Raw genomic sequence first — 19,751 nt, 5'->3', positions numbered from 1 at the left:
CTAAATACAGGGCTGGAGGAAAACCTGTAAGAGGCTGAAAAAGACATGAGATTGGAGCGTGGATTCCCCTTCCAGAAGGACAACTGCCCTATACATACTGCCAGAGTTATAATGGATGGTTTAGATCACAACATATTCATGAATGTGAATGGTGCAATCACAGTTCAGACCTATACCCCATTGAGAATCTGTGACAAGACTTGAAACTTTCTGTTCACATATGTCATCCAATCACACTGAGTTAGAGCTATTTTACAAAGAAGGGGCAAAAGTGTCTCTTCTAGATGTTCAAAGCTGGTAGAGACGTCCCCAAAAGACTCACCGCAGTATCTGCAGCAAAAGCTTATCTTACAAAGTATTGATTTAGAGGAACTAAATACAAATGCAGGTGCCAATTTTCAGATTTACATTTTTAAAATTATTAGAAAAAACATAATTTCCTTTACCCTTGACAAATGTGAGCTAGTTTGGGCTGGTAGAGCACATACAATTTGCCGAAAAAGTTCGAAGTGTTTGATTGGCTCACAGTGGGGTAACAACAGCATGATCGGATGTAGTGTACACCAAAAAAAAAAAAAATTGGAAAAACTCTACCTCCATTTCCCAGAAGTGATCTACTTATGGCTGGCTGTGTGTGGGTGGAGACCCAAACTAGCCAATTAGTGACTTCTATTGGGGTTCAGGCCATGTCCGGGTTCAAAACCAAACTTTATCTAAAGTCCGGCTGATCCTCCAGGAAGGAGGACATTATTACAGTATAGGGGCCAGTATGGAGGACATTATTACAGTATGGGCCCAGAATGGAGGACATTATTACAGTATAGGGGCCAGTATGGAGGACATTATTACAGTATAGGGTCTAGTATGGAGGGCAATATTACAGTATAGTGGGCAGAATGGAGGACATTATTACTGTATAGGGGCCAGTATGGAGGACATTATTACAGAATGGAGGACATTATTACAGTATAGGGGCCAGTATGGAGGACAATATTACAGTATAGGGGCCGGTATGGAGGACATTATTACAATATAGGGGCCAGTAAGGAGGATATTATTACAGTATAGGGGCCAGTATGGAGGACATTACAGTATAGGGTCCAGTAGGGAGGATAATATTACAGTATAGGGGCCAGTATGAATGACATTATTACAGTATAGGGGCCAGTATGGAGGACATTATTACAGTATAGGGGCCAGTATGGAGGACATTACAGTATAGGGGCCAGAATAGAGGACATTATTACAGTATAGGGGCCAGTATGGAGGACATTATTACAGTATAGGGGCCAGAATAGAGGACATTATTACAGTATAGGGGCCAGTATGGAGGACATTACAGTATAGGGGCCAGAATAGAGGACATTATTACAGTATAGGGGCCAGTATGGAGGACATTATTACAGTATAGGGACCAGAATGGAGGACATTATTACTGTATAGCTGGTAGAATAGAGGACATTATTACAGTATAATTGTCCATGTGGCCAACATACTGGTGGAGACAAAGGATTAAATTTTGCATTGGGCCCATAGGGCAGTAGTTATGCCACTGTCCACAGTAAATAAAATAATTTTAAAAAAACAACGTGCGGATCCCCCAATTTTAATACCCAGCCTAAATACCAGCCTAACAGCTTAGGGATGGTATTCTCAGACTGGGGAGGTCCATGATTATTGGCTCCCCCCCAGCCTAAAAATGGCAACCTGCAGCATCTCTTAGCTGCGACAAGCCCGGCACTAAGCCCAGCTCTTCCCGGTTGCCCTGGTGCAGTGGCAATAAGGGTAATGAGGGAGTTAATGGCAGCCCACAGCAGCCACTAGATTAGTAATGGCAGGCGTCTATGACACACCAGCATCACTAATCTGTAAGTAAAAGTAAATAAACACAAACACCAAAAAAATCCTTTATTTGGAATAAAATACAAAAACACCTTCTTTCATCCTTTTAATAACCCTAAAACACCCCATGCATGTCCGACGTAATCCACACAATGTGCCATGATGATTCAGCTCTGCTACATGTAACTCACAGCGAGTGGCCATAGTGCATGACTGCCCACTGTGAGTGCAGACAGAGAATGGCTGAGCCGCGATCAATGGTGTCATCACTCAGGTGATTTGCGGTCACAGCTGGATGTTCCCACCTGTGACAACAAATCACGTGAGTGATGTCACCGCTGATCGCGGCTTAATCTCTGTCAATCATGCTCTATGGCCACTCGCTGTGACCTACATATAGCAGAGCTGAATCATCGTGGGACCTTGTGTGAATTATGTCTCACCTGCATAGGTGTTTTAAGGTTAATAAAGGGGTGAACGAGGGTGATTTTTGTATTTTATTCCAAATAAAGGATTTTTTTGGTAATTGTGTTACTTTCACTTGCCAATTAGCGATGGGGGGTCTCATAGACACCTTCCATTACTAATCTAGGACTTAGTGGCTGCTGTGAGCTGCCATTATCTCCCTCATTACCGCAATTTCCACTGCACCAGGGCAATCAGGAAGAGACGGGTAAAGTGCCGGGCTTGTCGCAGCTAATAGATGCGACAATCTTGGGCAGATGGAGGTTGCTATTTTTAGGCTGGGGGGGCGTCCAATAAGCATGGACCTCCTCAGTCTGAAAATACCAGCCCTAATCTGTCAAGCTTTACCTTGGCTGGGTATCAAAATTGGGGAAAACTGCACATCATTTTTTAAAATTATTTATTTCAATAATTTCAAAAAAAGCTGCATGTGGTTCTTCTTATTTTGATACCCAGCCAAGGTAACCGTAGGGCTGGGGGCTGCAGCCTGTGGCCATGGGCTTTATCTGTGCTGGATATCATAATATGGGGGGAACCTACGCCAATTATTTAATTTGTTTATTTATTTTTACACCACGATACTGCCCCACAGATAGCGCCTGTGATTGGTTGCAGTCAGACACTGTTACACAGGCTGGGGTCGTGTCTGACTGCAACCAATCACAGATGCCAGGATGGCCAGTGGGCAGGAAAAGCAAGGAAAACAGTGCATATGCAATGAGCCTAATGTGCGGCACCAGAAGTGCATGTGGTTCCTCTTATTTTGATACACAGTCAAGGTAAGTGCAGGGCTGAGGTCTGCAGCCTGTAGCCATGGGCTTTATCTGTGCTTGACATCATTATACGGGGGAACACTACACCAATTATTTTATTTTTTTATTTATTTTTACACCACAAATCTGACCCACAGACAGCACCTGTGAGTGGTTGCAGTCAGACGCTGTCACATAGGCTGGGATCGTGTCTGACTGCAACCAATCACAGATGCCAAGACGGCCAGTGGGCAGGGAAAGCAAGGAAAGCAGTGCATATACGATGAGCCTAATGCGTGGCACCGGAAGTGAATGCGCCACCTGGAAGCAGTGTGCTGCCATGACGGTGCCTCCATAAATATGAAGCTCTTGCTTCAGTCTTAATTTCTTTATTATTTTTTTTTTAATTTCTTGCGTGTCGCATCCGGATCAAACACTCGGAATCCCGGAAACGGCTGCACCCGGGTACCTTTGAAACCGCACAGATCCGGACATTTACAGTCTGGGTCCACTCATTACTAATTATGATTGAAAAGTGTAAGATTTTATGGTATTTATGTAGCACCTCTGAAGCCATCAGGGAGCTACAAGGTACTGCATCCCTCACAAGGATGCAGGGCCTACCCCCTAGGGACACAGAAGACCAGGGCCGGTAACATCCAAACACTCCAGATAATCCCTGTTTTCCCCGACATCCCGCATAGATGGTACCAGGCTAGGGTTGGACCAATGGATGGCCACCTAGCGGTGGAGCCAGTCAAGTCCACTAGACAACCAGGTGGGAGGGGCAGACAGTGGACAGTCAGAAACAGAGTGAGCAGTGAGACAGACAGTGTGAAAGACCTTAGGAGTCTAGCATAGACAGAAGAAGTGAGGAGAAGAGAGTGTGTAGTTGACTGAGAAAGTGAGCAGATGGACTTACAGGGAGTGAACAGTGACCTGAGGGCCCAGGCAGTTAGTTGCCGGTGGAGTACAGTGGAGTACTTCTGGAAGTACGCACCAACGGGGTACAGGACCCTAGGTCAGGCAGAAGCTCCAGGCAGGCCTGATAACAACTGCACAGTGAGGGGACCATCAAGGACCTCACTGACCTTGAAGTTCGGGACTCAGTAGCAACGGGAGAACCGGGGACAGGCCCAGAGACTCCAACCCCACAGGGTTCACGCTACCGTCATACGGACTGCTGTAGAAGGCAAACAGGAGGGGATCCCCAGCTGCTCTATGCCACGGGGACCCACCAACCAAAAGACAGGTGCAGGGGAAGAAGCCACCAGGTCACTAAACTGGCACTTCGACTAAGGGGACCTGAAGGTGAAACCAGCCGGCCTTGGTGACCAGTTACCACCAGAAAGTGAGTAAAGAACCAGTTACGCTGAAACCCTCTTGTGTGGCCTACCTTCTTCCGACACAGATCAGATCACCTACCCTTTGGGGCCTGGCCCTGATTGTGGATGGCCTAACATCCATGCTGCCACTAACACCAGCCCCAGCAGCAGGAACTGTGCAGCGGCGGCTCCATCTACATAGCCGCAAAACCGCAATTGGCGTCACGTGTGAACATGATTCTAATCCTCTGTAAATATCTCCCTTTTCAAAAAGCACCCAGGGCACGGGACCGGGCAACGGCCACCAAAGTGACATTCTCCAGTTATACACCGCCCAGGACTGAGTACCCCATAACCCTGGGTGACACATTTACATTTAGGATCAGTAGAAACATAGAATATGGGGAAAGGATTTCCTATTTTTTGCCCACAATACAGACAGAAAAATGCAACTGTATTTCAGTTTGAAAATAATAAACAAATAAACAAAACAAACAACTAATTATCTAATTACTTTTTATCCTTACCTGTGGTCACACTCACATATACAGAGGCAGTAGCGGTGCGGAGAGTCACCGGGTTCCTCACCACACACGTGTACTGTCCTTCATCCGTGGGGGCAGCATCACTGATATTGTATTTGTTTGTCTTTTCCAACAGTACTGCACCATTGACTTTCCATTGGTATTTAGGAGATGGATAAGAATCAGTAGAACACGTTAATATGATGGAGGCACCGGGCCTCACATATAATGCACCCTCTATCTGTGCTTCATCCGGACCATCTGCAAAACAAAAAAGATGCAGGCTTTACATCTAAATCTTGCCTGGTGCCGACAGTGCCATCAGTGCTGCTCCTAAATTTTTCCAGTGGCATTGAGTCTTTTTCTGTTATACTAATATGTCCACTCCCAGGGCCACTTGTTCAATTACCATACAATGGCGTAACGTTAGAAAGCATTTTTTACTAGACTTATCTAACCCTAAAATATCAATACGCTTCCACCGCACACATTATAGTTGTGCTGTGCACCGTTGCCTAATTGGGATATTAAAACAGGTATGCATAAAGTAAAAGTGGGTATAATGTTTCAAATTATATTTTTTTTAAGCTCTATTATCCCTTCTACCCTCGAAAAAAAAAGAAAGAAAAAAGAAAAAAAGATTGCTTAGTTGGTTTGTAGGTACTAGCGTGAAAGGAAGTTACAGCACGGCCAGCAGTATTTTTGTGGCTTGAACTAGTAAAACAGTTAAGCAAAAATGTAACCTTTTTTGGTATTTTTCTCTCTACATTTTTTTGTTTAAACTTCCAACTCAAAAACCCCTTTGCGAGGTAGGTGCATACACAGAAATTAAGTTGTGGCAACAGTGAGCTATATTGTTGGAGTGTGAACGATACAAAGCTGGCATCAACCTCACAAGTATTACCCCTACTGCCACCATACCAAGAGAATTGGGAAGAGCCAGATAAAGCACCAGAATTGGTGCATCTAATGAATGCTCCAATTCTGAGGTGGCTGTGGGATTCAATTTTTAGACTGGGAGGGGTCAAAAAAACATGGACCTTCCCAGCCTGATAATACCAGCCCCTAGCTGACTGCTTTACCTTAGCTGGTTATCAAAAATAGGTGGGAGCACACTTTTTTTTATTTTTTTATCTTTATTGTTTACATCAGTGAACAAGCAACTTCCACATGCAGTAAAGCTTGTTATTGGCTGTGATGCAGAAATTCAACAAACGTTACTAAGATAGGAACATTACCGAATTCCGAACTCTGACACAAACTTTTTTTTCAGTCCGTGTTCAAATCTGAGTCCCAGACACCTGGTGTTCGGTACGAACCCTAAACTTTGCAGTTCGGGTTCTCTCATCCATACTGAACAGTTTCTAAGCTTAACTTTTAGAAGATGTAATCAAAAAATGAAGCTGTGTGATTATTTATGAAGATTAAATTTTTTTTTATAACACTCCCCAAACTTTTACTAAAAATGGCAGGACAATAAAGTTAGGTAAGTTTACGTCATAAAAGCCAGCAACTTCTAATATATTTGGTGGTGTGTATAGGTCTACTACTGTACTATTAGAAAAATGATGTGTGCAATAAATGTGGAACTTTTTTTTTACAACACACACTTTGTGAGCCAGGCATTTACACTTCCGGAATATGGAAAATTTTCTTTTCTCTTTAAAAAATGTAATTAACATTACATAAAAAGGTAACAGTTATAAAAAATAAAATGTATGACTAGTCCATCTCATAATTGAGGAAGCTGACTTTGTCTGACATACAAGCAATGGTTTCAGAGTTTTTTTCAGTAGCAAAATTAGGATAGAGAGTTATTGAATTGTCCTCCTTGTTTGCTGAGTAAAAAATGGTATTATTAAAGTGTTAGACCACAGTATATCACTAATGAGTCAATTCACAGTCACACAGACTCAGCAGGTTCTGAACCTTCCTAACCCTTGAATCCTGGAGTTCCATTTAAATTACTGGAATATGAAAAAATGTATTTTGAATTTGAAGAAAAAAGTGATAAACATTATGTAACAAAGGTAAAAGATGACAATAATAGAGCTTAAAGCTTGTCTGTCTAATAAACCTGGAAGCGCACTTTCTCTGACATGGTTTAAGTATTTTGTTTAAGTAGCAAAATTAAGACAGAGCGGTATTAAAATTCTCACCTTATTTGTAGAGTATTAAAAATAAAAACATGTTATTATTAAAGTGATGTGCTGCAGTATATTACTGATGAATGAATTCACAGTCACGCAGACTCTGGAGGTCATGCACCTTCTTAACACAAAAAAACTGCAGTATATCACGTGTATCATGAATTAATCAATACACAGTCACACAGACTCTAGGGGTCCTGCACCTTCCTTACACTTGAAAACTACAATATATTACATATATCAAGGAATAATTAATTCCCAATCACACAAACACTGGAGGTATTGCATTTTCCTAACACTTGAATACTGCAGTATATCACAAGTATCATGGATTAATCAATTCACAGTCACACAGATTCTGGAGGTTCTGCACCTTGCATACACTTGAAAACTGCAGTATATCACGTGTATCACAGATTAATCAGTTCACAGTCACACAGACTCTGGAGATTCTGCACCTCCCTAACGTTTGAATCTGTATATCATTATTCACAGAATGAAAATACTACACTTATTTTCAATGTTCTTCAGCACTGCAATAGTACACAACAATTAGATATAACTAGCCTTTATCTATGACTATGTTTGTTTTCTGACCTTAGGTCCGAACTTTGATCCATGAAGATATGTCACACTAAGCGACAGCGACAACGACGTCGCTGTTACGTCACCATTTTCGGTGACGTAACAGCGACCTTGTAAGTCGCTGTTATGATCGCTGCTTAGCTGTCAAACACAGCAGAAGCAGCGATCATAACGTCGCTGTGCTGCATGTGCAGAGAGCAGGGAGCCGCGCTTAGCGCTGGCTCCTTGCTCTCCTAGGTACAGTACACATCGGGTTAATTAACCCGATGTGTGCTGCAGCTACATGTCACAGTGCAGAGAGCAAGGAGCCGTGCGCACTGCTTAGCGCTGGCTCCTTGCTCTCCTTGCTACAGTATACATCGGGTTAATTACCCGATGCATACTGCAGCCACATGTCACAGTGCAGGAGCCGGCACTGGCAGCAAGAGCGGAGGCTGGTAACCAGCGTAAACATCGGGTAACTAGGGAAAGGTCTTCCCTTGGTTACCCGATGTTTACGCTGGTTACAGCTTACCGCAGCTGCCAGTGCCGGCTCCTGATCGCTTCATTTCGTCGCTCTCTCGCTGTCACACACAGCGATGTGTGTGTCACAGCGGGAGAGTGACGACCAAAAAATGAAGCTGGACATTCAGCAACGACCGGCGACCTCACAGCAGGGGCCAGGTCGTTGCTGGATGTCACACACAGCGACAGCGACGGGACGTCGCTGCAACGTCACAGAAAATGGTGACGTAGCAGCGACGTCGTTGTCGTCGTCGTTATGTGTGACACCAGCTTAAAGCTGTAAAATACTAATACATTCATTGCTTTCCCTGCCGTTATCTTTTATAGTCCCTGTGATACCTAATAAATGGTGCTACACTATTTTAAGTGATAGCTGCAAGGTATTATGGGGAAGCCCGAGCGAGCGTCAAAACCCAATATAGCTTAAGACTGCTCTATATGCCTCTTTACACACTGCGATCTCACTAGCGAGATTGCTAGCGTGTGTACCTGCCCCCATCGGTTGTGCGTCAAGGGCAAATCGCTGCCTGTGGTGCACAACATCGCTCGGACCCGTCACACTACTTACCTGCCTAGCAACGTCTCTGTGACCGGTGAACCGCATACTTTCTAAGGGGGCGGTTCGTTCGGCATCACAGCGACGTCACTAAGCGGCCGCCCAATAGAAGCGGAGGGGCGGATATGAGCGGGACGTAACATCCCGCTCACCTCCTTCCTTCCTCATTGCCGGTGGCCGCAGGTAACAACATCGTACCTGCAGCAGCAATGATATTTGGGAACTGAACAGCATGTCAACGAGCAGCGATAAGGTGAGTATTTTTGCTCGTTAGCGGTCGCTCGTACGTGTCACACGCAACGACGTTGCTAATGAGTAGAGATGAGCGAACCGGTCGCGGTTCTGCTCGAGGTCGGCTCGCCGAACGGGTGTCCCGTTCGAGTTCGGTTCGTCGAACGTTCGACGAACCGAACTCGAGCCAATAGGCTATAATGGGAGGCAATCACAAACACAGAAAAATGCATGATAAATGTACACAAACAGTTAATAAACATTGCCATAACACTTACCGGTCCTCGCGATCCCTTCTGCACTCTGTCTCCTGCCGCTATTCCATCCGATGATCGCTGAATCCTCCCGTGACCGGCACTGCCAGCAGAGATGCAGGACCTGTCATGACGTCAGAATAGCCATGTGACCAGTCACGTGGCTATTATCTCATTGGCTACAGACTGGTCACATGACTATGACACGTCATGTAGGACCTGCGAGTGCATCTCTCCGGTACACGGTGCACATATGTGTATCGCCGTGTACCGGCGACATGCTCTAGCACACGGTCGACTCCCCGTTCCGTTAGGGACCGGCTGTCACAGCCGGTCATTAACGGAGATCACCGTTGCCATAGCAACGCAGTTAGCGGTGATGTCACCGCTAACCGCGGCTCCGAGAGCACCGTTGCTATGGTAACGCGTCTGTCAGCGTTACCGCTGTTACCGCTGACAGCCAGCACTGATCACTCACGGAGTGAAGGCTGCACGATTGTAGTGAGCATTGTAGTGAGGATGGAGGTTCCCCAGCCCCAAGTGATGAGCTGGTGAACCTTATCCTCACTACAATCGTCACTACTACTACACTAGTGAGGATTGTAGTGAGCATTGTAGTGAGGATGAAGGTTCCCCAGCCCCAAGTGATGAGCTGGTGAATCTCATCCTCACTACAATCGTCACTACTACTACACTAGAAAGAAAGAAGACAGAAGAGCAGGATCGTGGAGGGCTGACAGGGGGTAATAAAGATGGAGTCTCTAATGTGTCTGTGTATTTATTTCTATTAAAGTATTTTTTCTCTGTGTGGTGTTTTTTTTAACCCTTTATTGGAGATTCTTAATGGCCGGGTCAAATGTGCCTGACATTAAGAATCTCTGGCTTAATACTGGCTAGTAAAACAAAGCCAGTATTAACTCATGATTACCCAACAAGCCACCCGGCTCCAGGGCTGTTGGAAGAGTTGGATACAGCGCCAGATGATGGCGCTTCTATGAGAGCGCCATTTTCTGGGGCGGCTGCGGACTGAAATCCGCAGTAGAGGGGCCCAGAAACCTCGGGCTAACCTGTGCTGCGGATTCCAATCCCCAGCTGCCTAGTTGTACCCGGCTGGACACAAAAATGGGGCGAAGCCCACGTCATTTGTTTTTTAATTATTTCATGAAATAAGTGAAATAATTAAAAAAAAACGGGCTTCCCTATATTTTTGGTTCCCAGCCGGGTACAAATAGGCAACTGGGGGTTGGAGGCAGCCCGTGGCTGCCTGCTGTACCTGGCTAGCATACAAAAATATGGCGAAGCTCACGTCCTTTTTTTTGTAGTTTTTTGGCAAAAAAAATAAAAAATGCTTCCCTGGATTTTCCATTGCCAGTGAAGGTAACACCAAGCAGTGGGGGTTAGCCGCCAGTAGCTGCTTGGATTACCCTTAGCTAGCAATACAAAAAATGCAGCGGGAGCCCATATATATTTTTTTTAATTATTTATTTAAATAACTAAAAATAAAATGGGCTTCCCTGTATTTTGATTGCTAGACATCACAGTGCTGTAAAAATAAATCTTTAAAAAAATGACGTAGCGCTCCGCGGTATTTTTGATTCTCAGCGCAGATAAAGCAGACAGCTATGGGTTGCCACCCCCATCTGCCTGCCGTTACCTTGGTTGGCAATCAAAATACAGGGAAGCCCATTAATTTTTTCTATTTAAAAAATGGTTAAAAAAAAAAATGACGTTGGGTCCCCCCATTTTTGATAGCCAGCTAGGGTAAAGCAGACGGCTGTAGCCTGAAAACCACAGCTGGCAGCTTTACCGTGGTTGGGGATCCAATGTGGAGGTCCCCTCAGGCTCTTTTTTATCATTATTTTATAAATATTAATAATTACACAATAAAAGTAGGGTCCCCCCCAAATTGGATCACCAGCCAAGGTAAAGCGGACAGCTGTGGTCTGGTATTCTCAGGGTGGGAAGGTCCATAGTTATTGGGCCTTCACAGCCTAAAAATAGCAGGCCGCAGGCACCCCAGACGTGGCGCATCCACTAGATGCGCCAATCCTGGCGCTTCACCCCAGCTCATCCCGTGCCCTGGTGCAGTGGCAAACGGGGTAATAAATCGGGTTGATACTAGCTGTAAAGTCACCTGAGATCAAGCCCAGCAGTTTGTGATGTCATGGCATCTATTAGATACCCAACATCATAAACTGTCAGTACTAACAAAAAAAAAATCGACAAAAGAAATTTATTTGAAAAAACAGTCCCCAAAACATTTCCTCTTTCACCAATTTATTGTAAGAAAAAAAATAAAGGGGTCCCACGACGACTCTGGACCGTCTAGAATATGGGGGGGAGACACTCAGGGAACGTATCCCCCATTTTCTAGGAGTGCGGACCCTTCATGTGAGGAGTGTGGGTGCAATGAATCTGCACTCACTCTCCCCGGGTCCACAGCAGCAGAGTCCATGTCGTAATGGTTGCTACAAAAGCTGCAATGCCCTGCTCATGAGGTAAGGGCATGCCTAATCAGGAGAACTACTGTAGAGGAAGCTCTGCTCACTGGTATATAGGTGCTCAGAGGTAATAATAGATAAAATTAGTGAGTAATCTCGGCACTCTAAATCTCCCAGACTAAGTCAGTAAGTCACAACGGATAGTAATGCAAAATCACTCTTTATTGGTCCGTATTAAGAAAATTTTTTTTTTCATAAGCATATATGTTTTTGTCCAAAACAAGTTACAAATGACGTTTCAGCCTGAGCCTTCGTCAGATTGGACTTATCTGCATGTAATCATGAAAAATGACAATAATCAGTATCACATAAGAGTGAGAGAACAATCACATAAACTCAAACAATGTAGAGGTACAATTGGGATGCAGCAAAAAAATTGCAACACAGCAAGAAATGAAACACATGATACAAATGTCATAATACAGTACAAGGACAATATAGTAATGACAAATATGGGGTCAGAGTAGACTTAGACAGCTCTGGTACGAAAGAGATGTCAATCATAAAGTAACATGTGCAGTAGGTGTAGAGCTACAGTATGCATGGCAGAGCTAATGGATAGACCGACCATAGAAAAAGAACGGAGAAAAAGTGGAGAAAAAGTGGAGAAAAAAATGGAGAAAAAGTGGAGAAAAAGTGGAGAAAAAAATGGAGAAAAAGTGGAGAAAAAGTGGAGAATAAGTGGAGAATAAGTGGAGAAAAAAATGGAGAAAAAGTGGAGAAAAAGTGGAGAAAAAGTGGAGAAAAAAATGGAGAAAAAGTGGAGAAAAAGTGGAGAAAAAGTGGAGAAAAAAATGGAGAAAAAGTGGAGAAAAAGTGGAGTAAAAATGGAGAAAAAGTGGAGGAAAAGTGGAGAAAAAAATGTAGAAAAAGTGGAGAAAAAGTGGAGAAAAAAATGGGGAAAAAGTGGAGAAAAATGGAGAAAAAGTGGAGAAAAAGTGGAGAAAAAAGTGGAGAAAAAATGGAGAAAAAGTGGAGAAAAAGTGGAGAAAAAGTGGAGAAAAAAGTGGAGAAAAAATGGAGAAAAAGTGGAGAAAAAGTGGAGAAAACGTGGAGAATAAGTGGAGAAAAAGTGGAGAAAAAGTGGAGAAAAAGTGGAGAAAAAGTGGAAAATAAGTGGAGAAAAAGTGGAGAAAAAGTGGAGAATAAGTGGAGAAAAAGTGGAGAAAAAGTGGAGAAAAAGTGGAGAAAAAGTGGAGAAAAAGTGGAGAAAAAGTGGAGAAAAACTGGAGAATAAGTGGAAAATAAGTGGAGAAAAAGTGGAGAAAAAGTGGAGAATAAGTGGAGAATAAGTGGAGAAAAAGTGGAGAAAAAGTGGAGAAAAAGTGGAGAAAAAGTGGAGAAAAAGTGGAGAAAAAGTGGAGAAAAACTGGAGAAAAACTGGAGAAAAACTGGAGAATAAGTGGAGAATAAGTGGAGAAAAAAATGGAGAAAAAGTGGAGAATAAGTGGAGAAAAAAATGGAGAAAAAGTGGAGAAAAAGTGGAGAAAAAAATGGAGAAAAAGTGGAGAAAAAGTGGAGAAAAAGTGGAGAAAAAAATGGAGAAAAAGTGGAGAATAAGTGGAGAAAAAAATGGATAAAAAGTGGAGAATAAGTGGAGAAAAAAATGGAGAAAAAGTGGAGAAAAAGTGGAGAAAAAGTGGAGAAAAAAATGGAGAAAAAGTGGAGAAAAAGTGGAGAAAAAGTGGAGAAAAAAATGGAGAAAAAGTGGAGAATAAGTGGAGAAAAAAATGGAGAAAAAGTGGAGAAAAAGTGGAGAAAAAGTGGAGAAAAAGTGGAGAAAAAAATGGAGAAAAAGTGGAGAAAAAGTGGAGAAAAAGTGGAGAAATAAATGGAGAAAAAGTGGAGAAAAAGTGGAGAAAAAGTGAAGAAAAAAATGGAGAAAAAGTGGAGAAAAAGTGGAGAAAAAGTGGAGAAAAAGTGGAGAAAAAAATGGAGAAAAAGTGGAGAAAAAGTGGAGTAAAAATGGAGAAAAAGTGGAGAAAAAGTGGAGAAAAAAATGTAGAAAAAGTGGAGAAAAAGTGGAGAAAAAAATGGGGAAAAAGTGGAGAAAAAGTGGAGAAAAAATGGAGAAAAAGTGGAGAAAAAGTGGAGAAAAAGTGGAGAAAAAGTGGAGAAAAAATGGAGTAAAAATGGAGAAAAAGTGGAGAAAAAATGGAGAAAAAAATGTAGAAAAAGTGGAGAAAAAAATGGAGAAAAAGTGGAGAAAAAGTGGAGAAAAAATGGAGAAAAAGTGTAGAAAAAGTGGAGAAAAAGTAGAGAAAAAAATGGAGAAAAAGTGGAGAAAAAGTGGAGTAAAAATGGAGAAAAAGTGGAGAAAAAATGGAGAAAAAAATGGATAAAAAGTGGAGAAAAAGTGGAGAAAAAGTGGAGAAAAAATAGATAAAAAGTGGAGAAAAAGTGGGGAATAAGTGGGGAATAAGTGGAGAAAAAGTGGAGAAAAAAATGGAGAAAAAGTGGAGAAAAAGTGGAGAAAAAGTGGAGAAAAAGTGGAGAAAAAGTGGAGAAAAAGTGGAGAAAAAAATGGAGAAAAAGTGGAGAAAAAGTGGAGAAAAAATGGAGAAAAAGTGGAGAAAAAGTGGAGAAAAAGTGGAGAAAAAGTGGAGAAAAAGTGGAGAAAAAGTGGAGAAAAAAATGGAGAAAAAGTGGAGAAAAAGTGGAGAAAAAATGGAGAAAAAGTGGAGAAAAAGTAGAGAAAAAAATGGAGAAAAAGTGGAGTAAAAATGGAGAAAAAATGGAGAAAAAAATGGATAAAAAGTGGAGAAAAAGTGGAGTAAAAATGGAGAAAAAATGGAGAAAAAAATGGATAAAAAGTGGAGAAAAAGTGGAGAAAAAGTGGAGAAAAAGTGGAGAAAAAAATGGAGAAAAAGTGGAGAAAAAGTGGAGAAAAAGTGGAGAAAAAATGGATAAAAAGTGGAGAAAAAGTGAAGAAAAAGTGGAGAAAAAATGGAGAAAAAAAATGTAGAAAAAGTGGAGAAAAAGTGGAGAAAAAAATGGAGAAAAAGTGGAGAAAAAGTGGAGAAAAAGTGGAGAAAAAAATGGAGAAAAAGTGGAGAATAAGTGGAGAAAAAAATGGAGAAAAAGTGGAGAAAAAGTGGAGAAAAAGTGGAGAAAAAGTGGAGAAAAAAATGGAGAAAAAGTGGAGAAAAAGTGGAGAAAAAGTGGAGAAATAAATGGAGAAAAAGTGGAGAAAAAGTGGAGAAAAAGTGAAGAAAAAAATGGAGAAAAAGTGGAGAAAAAGTGGAGAAAAAGTGGAGAAAAAGTGGAGAAAAAAATGGAGAAAAAGTGGAGAAAAAGTGGAGTAAAAATGGAGAAAAAGTGGAGAAAAAGTGGAGAAAAAAATGTAGAAAAAGTGGAGAAAAAGTGGAGAAAAAAATGGGGAAAAAGTGGAGAAAAAGTGGAGAAAAAATGGAGAAAAAGTGGAGAAAAAGTGGAGAAAAAGTGGAGAAAAAGTGGAGAAAAAATGGAGTAAAAATGGAGAAAAAGTGGAGAAAAAATGGAGAAAAAAATGTAGAAAAAGTGGAGAAAAAAATGGAGAAAAAGTGGAGAAAAAGTGGAGAAAAAATGGAGAAAAAGTGTAGAAAAAGTGGAGAAAAAGTAGAGAAAAAAATGGAGAAAAAGTGGAGAAAAAGTGGAGTAAAAATGGAGAAAAAGTGGAGAAAAAATGGAGAAAAAAATGGATAAAAAGTGGAGAAAAAGTGGAGAAAAAGTGGAGAAAAAATAGATAAAAAGTGGAGAAAAAGTGGGGAATAAGTGGGGAATAAGTGGAGAAAAAGTGGAGAAAAAAATGGAGAAAAAGTGGAGAAAAAGTGGAGAAAAAGTGGAGAAAAAGTGGAGAAAAAGTGGAGAAAAAGTGGAGAAAAAAATGGAGAAAAAGTGGAGAAAAAGTGGAGAAAAAATGGAGAAAAAGTGGAGAAAAAGTGGAGAAAAAGTGGAGAAAAAGTGGAGAAAAAGTGGAGAAAAAGTGGAGAAAAAAATGGAGAAAAAGTGGAGAAAAAGTGGAGAAAAAATGGAGAAAAAGTGGAGAAAAAGTAGAGAAAAAAATGGAGAAAAAGTGGAGTAAAAATGGAGAAAAAATGGAGAAAAAAATGGATAAAAAGTGGAGAAAAAGTGGAGTAAAAATGGAGAAAAAATGGAGAAAAAAATGGATAAAAAGTGGAGAAAAAGTGGAGAAAAAGTGGAGAAAAAGTGGAGAAAAAAATGGAGAAAAAGTGGAGAAAAAGTGGAGAAAAAGTGGAGAAAAAATGGATAAAAAGTGGAGAAAAAGTGAAGAAAAAGTGGAGAAAAAATGGAGAAAAAAAATGTAGAAAAAGTGGAGAAAAAGTGGAGAAAAAAATGGAGAAAAAGTGGAGAAAAAGTGGAGCACCCTTTGGTGCCTTTCATGTGGCACTAAGGGGTGCTTAGCTTTGTATTTAGCCAAAAAAATGAAAAAAAAAATGACGTAGGGTTCCCCCTAGTTTTGTAGCCAGCTAGGGTAAAGCAGACGGCTGCAGCCTGCAGACCACAGCTGGCAACCTCACCTTGGCTGGTAATCCAAAACTGAGGGCACCCCACGCTGTTATTTTAAATTAAATAAATAATTAAAAAAAAAAAACACGTAGGGGTCCCCCAAAATTGGATCACCAGCCAAGGTAAAGCAGACAGCTGGGGCCTGATATTCTCAGACTAGGGAGGTCCATGGTTATTGGACTCTCCCCAGCCTAAAAATAGCAGGCCGCAGCCGCCCCAGAAGTGGCGCATCCATTAGATGCGCCAATCCTGGTGCTTCGCCCCAGCTCATCCCGCGCCCTGGTGCGGTGGCAAACGGGGTAATATATGGGGTTAATACCAGGTGTGTAATGTCACCTGGCATCAAGCCCTGGGGTTGGTGAGGTCAGGCGTCTATCAGATACCCGACATCACCAACCCAGTCAGTAATAAAAAAAATAGACGACAAACACATTTTTATTTGAAAAAACACTCCCCAAAACATTCCCTCTTTAACCAATTTATTAGAATGAAAAACAAATCCAGGTCTGGTGTAATCCAAGGGGTTGCCATGACGATCCACACTGTCCCAGTCAATGAAGAGCAGGATGTTCCCCATTGGCTGGGAGAGCAATGCAGTGACCTGAGCTAACATCAATGGGTCAGCCCAGGTCACTGCAGGGCATGACAAGTGCTGCTGTCAGCGAGGTACATTACCTGCGCTGATCTCCAGCACACTAACAGCCCCTGTCACTGAGTTCAATGACCGCCGCCTTCACAGCCAAGAATCGCGAGAGGCCCGTGACGTCACCGCTAGTCAGTCTCGGGTCGGAAGCGAGAGAAGGTGATGTGACAAGCGGCGACCATGGAGGACAGTGACAGCGCTGAGGTTGGGATGGCGGGACTTCATCACCGCAGGCAGGGCCGGCTCCAGGTTTTTGTGGGCCCCGGGCGGAAGAGTCTCAGTGGGTCCCATAAACACGCAGACACACACACATACACAGATACATACACGTACATTTACATATTTAAAGACAAACTCACAAAAATACATATAAACAGACAAATCTATACAGTCATATACACTGACATACATAGATACACATCATACATGCATACATACAGAGACACACACTGCTATGCTGCATACATACATACAGACACACACATACTGCTCTGCATGCATACATACATATAGACAGACACACACACACTGCTCTGCTACATACATACATATAGACAGACACACACATACTGCTCTGCTGCATACATACAGACACACACACACACTGCTCTGCTGCATACATACATACAGACACACACACACACTGCTCTGCTGCATACATACATACAGACAGACACGCATACTGCTCTGCTGCATAGTGGAGAAAAAAATGGAGAAAAAGTGGAGAAAAAGTGGAGAAAAAATGGAGAAAAAGTGGAGAAAAAGTGGAGAAAAAGTGGAGAAAAAGTGGAGAAAAAGTGGAGAAAAAGTGGAGAAAAAAATGGAGAAAAAGTGGAGAAAAAGTGGAGAAAAAATGGAGAAAAAGTGGAGAAAAAGTAGAGAAAAAAATGGAGAAAAAGTGGAGTAAAAATGGAGAAAAAATGGAGAAAAAAATGGATAAAAAGTGGAGAAAAAGTGGAGTAAAAATGGAGAAAAAATGGAGAAAAAAATGGATAAAAAGTGGAGAAAAAGTGGAGAAAAAGTGGAGAAAAAGTGGAGAAAAAAAATGTAGAAAAAGTGGAGAAAAAGTGGAGAAAAAGTGGAGAAAAAGTAGAGAAAAAAATGGAGAAAAAGTGGAGTAAAAATGGAGAAAAAATGGAGAAAAAAATGGATAAAAAGTGGAGAAAAAGTGGAGTAAAAATGGAGAAAAAATGGAGAAAAAAATGGATAAAAAGTGGAGAAAAAGTGAAGAAAAAGTGGAGAAAAAATGGAGAAAAAAAATGTAGAAAAAGTGGAGAAAAAGTGGAGAAAAAAATGGAGAAAAAGTGGAGAAAAAGTGGAGCACCCTTTGGTGCCTTTCATGTGGCACTAAGGGGTGCTTAGCTTTGTATTTAGCCAAAAAAATGAAAAAAAAAATGACGTAGGGTTCCCCCTAGTTTTGTAGCCAGCTAGGGTAAAGCAGACGGCTGCAGCCTGCAGACCACAGCTGGCAACCTCACCTTGGCTGGTAATCCAAAACTGAGGGCACCCCACGCTGTTATTTTAAATTAAATAAATAATTAAAAAAAAAAACACGTAGGGGTCCCCCAAAATTGGATCACCAGCCAAGGTAAAGCAGACAGCTGGGGCCTGATATTCTCAGACTAGGGAGGTCCATGGTTATTGGACTCTCCCCAGCCTAAAAATAGCAGGCCGCAGCCGCCCCAGAAGTGGCGCATCCATTAGATGCGCCAATCCTGGTGCTTCGCCCCAGCTCATCCCGCGCCCTGGTGCGGTGGCAAACGGGGTAATATATGGGGTTAATACCAGGTGTGTAATGTCACCTGGCATCAAGCCCTGGGGTTGGTGAGGTCAGGCGTCTATCAGATACCCGACATCACCAACCCAGTCAGTAATAAAAAAAATAGACGACAAACACATTTTTATTTGAAAAAACACTCCCCAAAACATTCCCTCTTTAACCAATTTATTAGAATGAAAAACAAATCCAGGTCTGGTGTAATCCAAGGGGTTGCCATGACGATCCACACTGTCCCAGTCAATGAAGAGCAGGATGTTCCCCATTGGCTGGGAGAGCAATGCAGTGACCTGAGCTAACATCAATGGGTCAGCCCAGGTCACTGCAGGGCATGACAAGTGCTGCTGTCAGCGAGGTACATTACCTGCGCTGATCTCCAGCACACTAACAGCCCCTGTCACTGAGTTCAATGACCGCCGCCTTCACAGCCAAGAATCGCGAGAGGCCCGTGACGTCACCGCTAGTCAGTCTCGGGTCGGAAGCGAGAGAAGGTGATGTGACAAGCGGCGACCATGGAGGACAGTGACAGCGCTGAGGTTGGGATGGCGGGACTTCATCACCGCAGGCAGGGCCGGCTCCAGGTTTTTGTGGGCCCCGGGCGGAAGAGTCTCAGTGGGTCCCATAAACACGCAGACACACACACATACACAGATACATACACGTACATTTACATATTTAAAGACAAACTCACAAAAATACATATAAACAGACAAATCTATACAGTCATATACACTGACATACATAGATACACATCATACATGCATACATACAGAGACACACACTGCTATGCTGCATACATACATACAGACACACACATACTGCTCTGCATGCATACATACATATAGACAGACACACACACACTGCTCTGCTACATACATACATATAGACAGACACACACATACTGCTCTGCTGCATACATACAGACACACACACACACTGCTCTGCTGCATACATACATACAGACACACACACACACTGCTCTGCTGCATACATACATACAGACAGACACGCATACTGCTCTGCTGCATACATACATGCATACATACAGACACATATACTGCTCTGCTGCATACATACATGCATACATACAGACACGCATACTGCTCTGCTGCATATATACATGCATACATACA

At 42.3% G+C, this 19,751-nt stretch overlaps 1 protein-coding gene across 1 annotated transcript in view; it reads right to left on the bottom strand.

The window, feature by feature from the left end:
* The window catches only part of LOC142256461 (cell adhesion molecule CEACAM1-like), a 40,264-nt gene that overhangs the window by 7,914 nt on the left and 12,599 nt on the right, over window positions 1-19,751 (bottom strand). The window contains exon 4 of the mRNA XM_075328154.1: window positions 4,912-5,169. Coding sequence (XP_075184269.1) covers window positions 4,912-5,169 — 258 coding nt within the window. The remainder of the gene's footprint in view (window positions 1-4,911; window positions 5,170-19,751) is intronic.

The sequence above is a fragment of the Anomaloglossus baeobatrachus genome, chromosome 11 (genome assembly GCF_048569485.1).
Source record: "Anomaloglossus baeobatrachus isolate aAnoBae1 chromosome 11, aAnoBae1.hap1, whole genome shotgun sequence".
In the NCBI taxonomy this organism is placed as follows: domain Eukaryota; kingdom Metazoa; phylum Chordata; class Amphibia; order Anura; family Aromobatidae; genus Anomaloglossus; species Anomaloglossus baeobatrachus.
The sequence above is the reverse complement of the archived record's forward strand: the minus strand, read 5'-3'. Positions and strand labels throughout refer to the sequence as shown.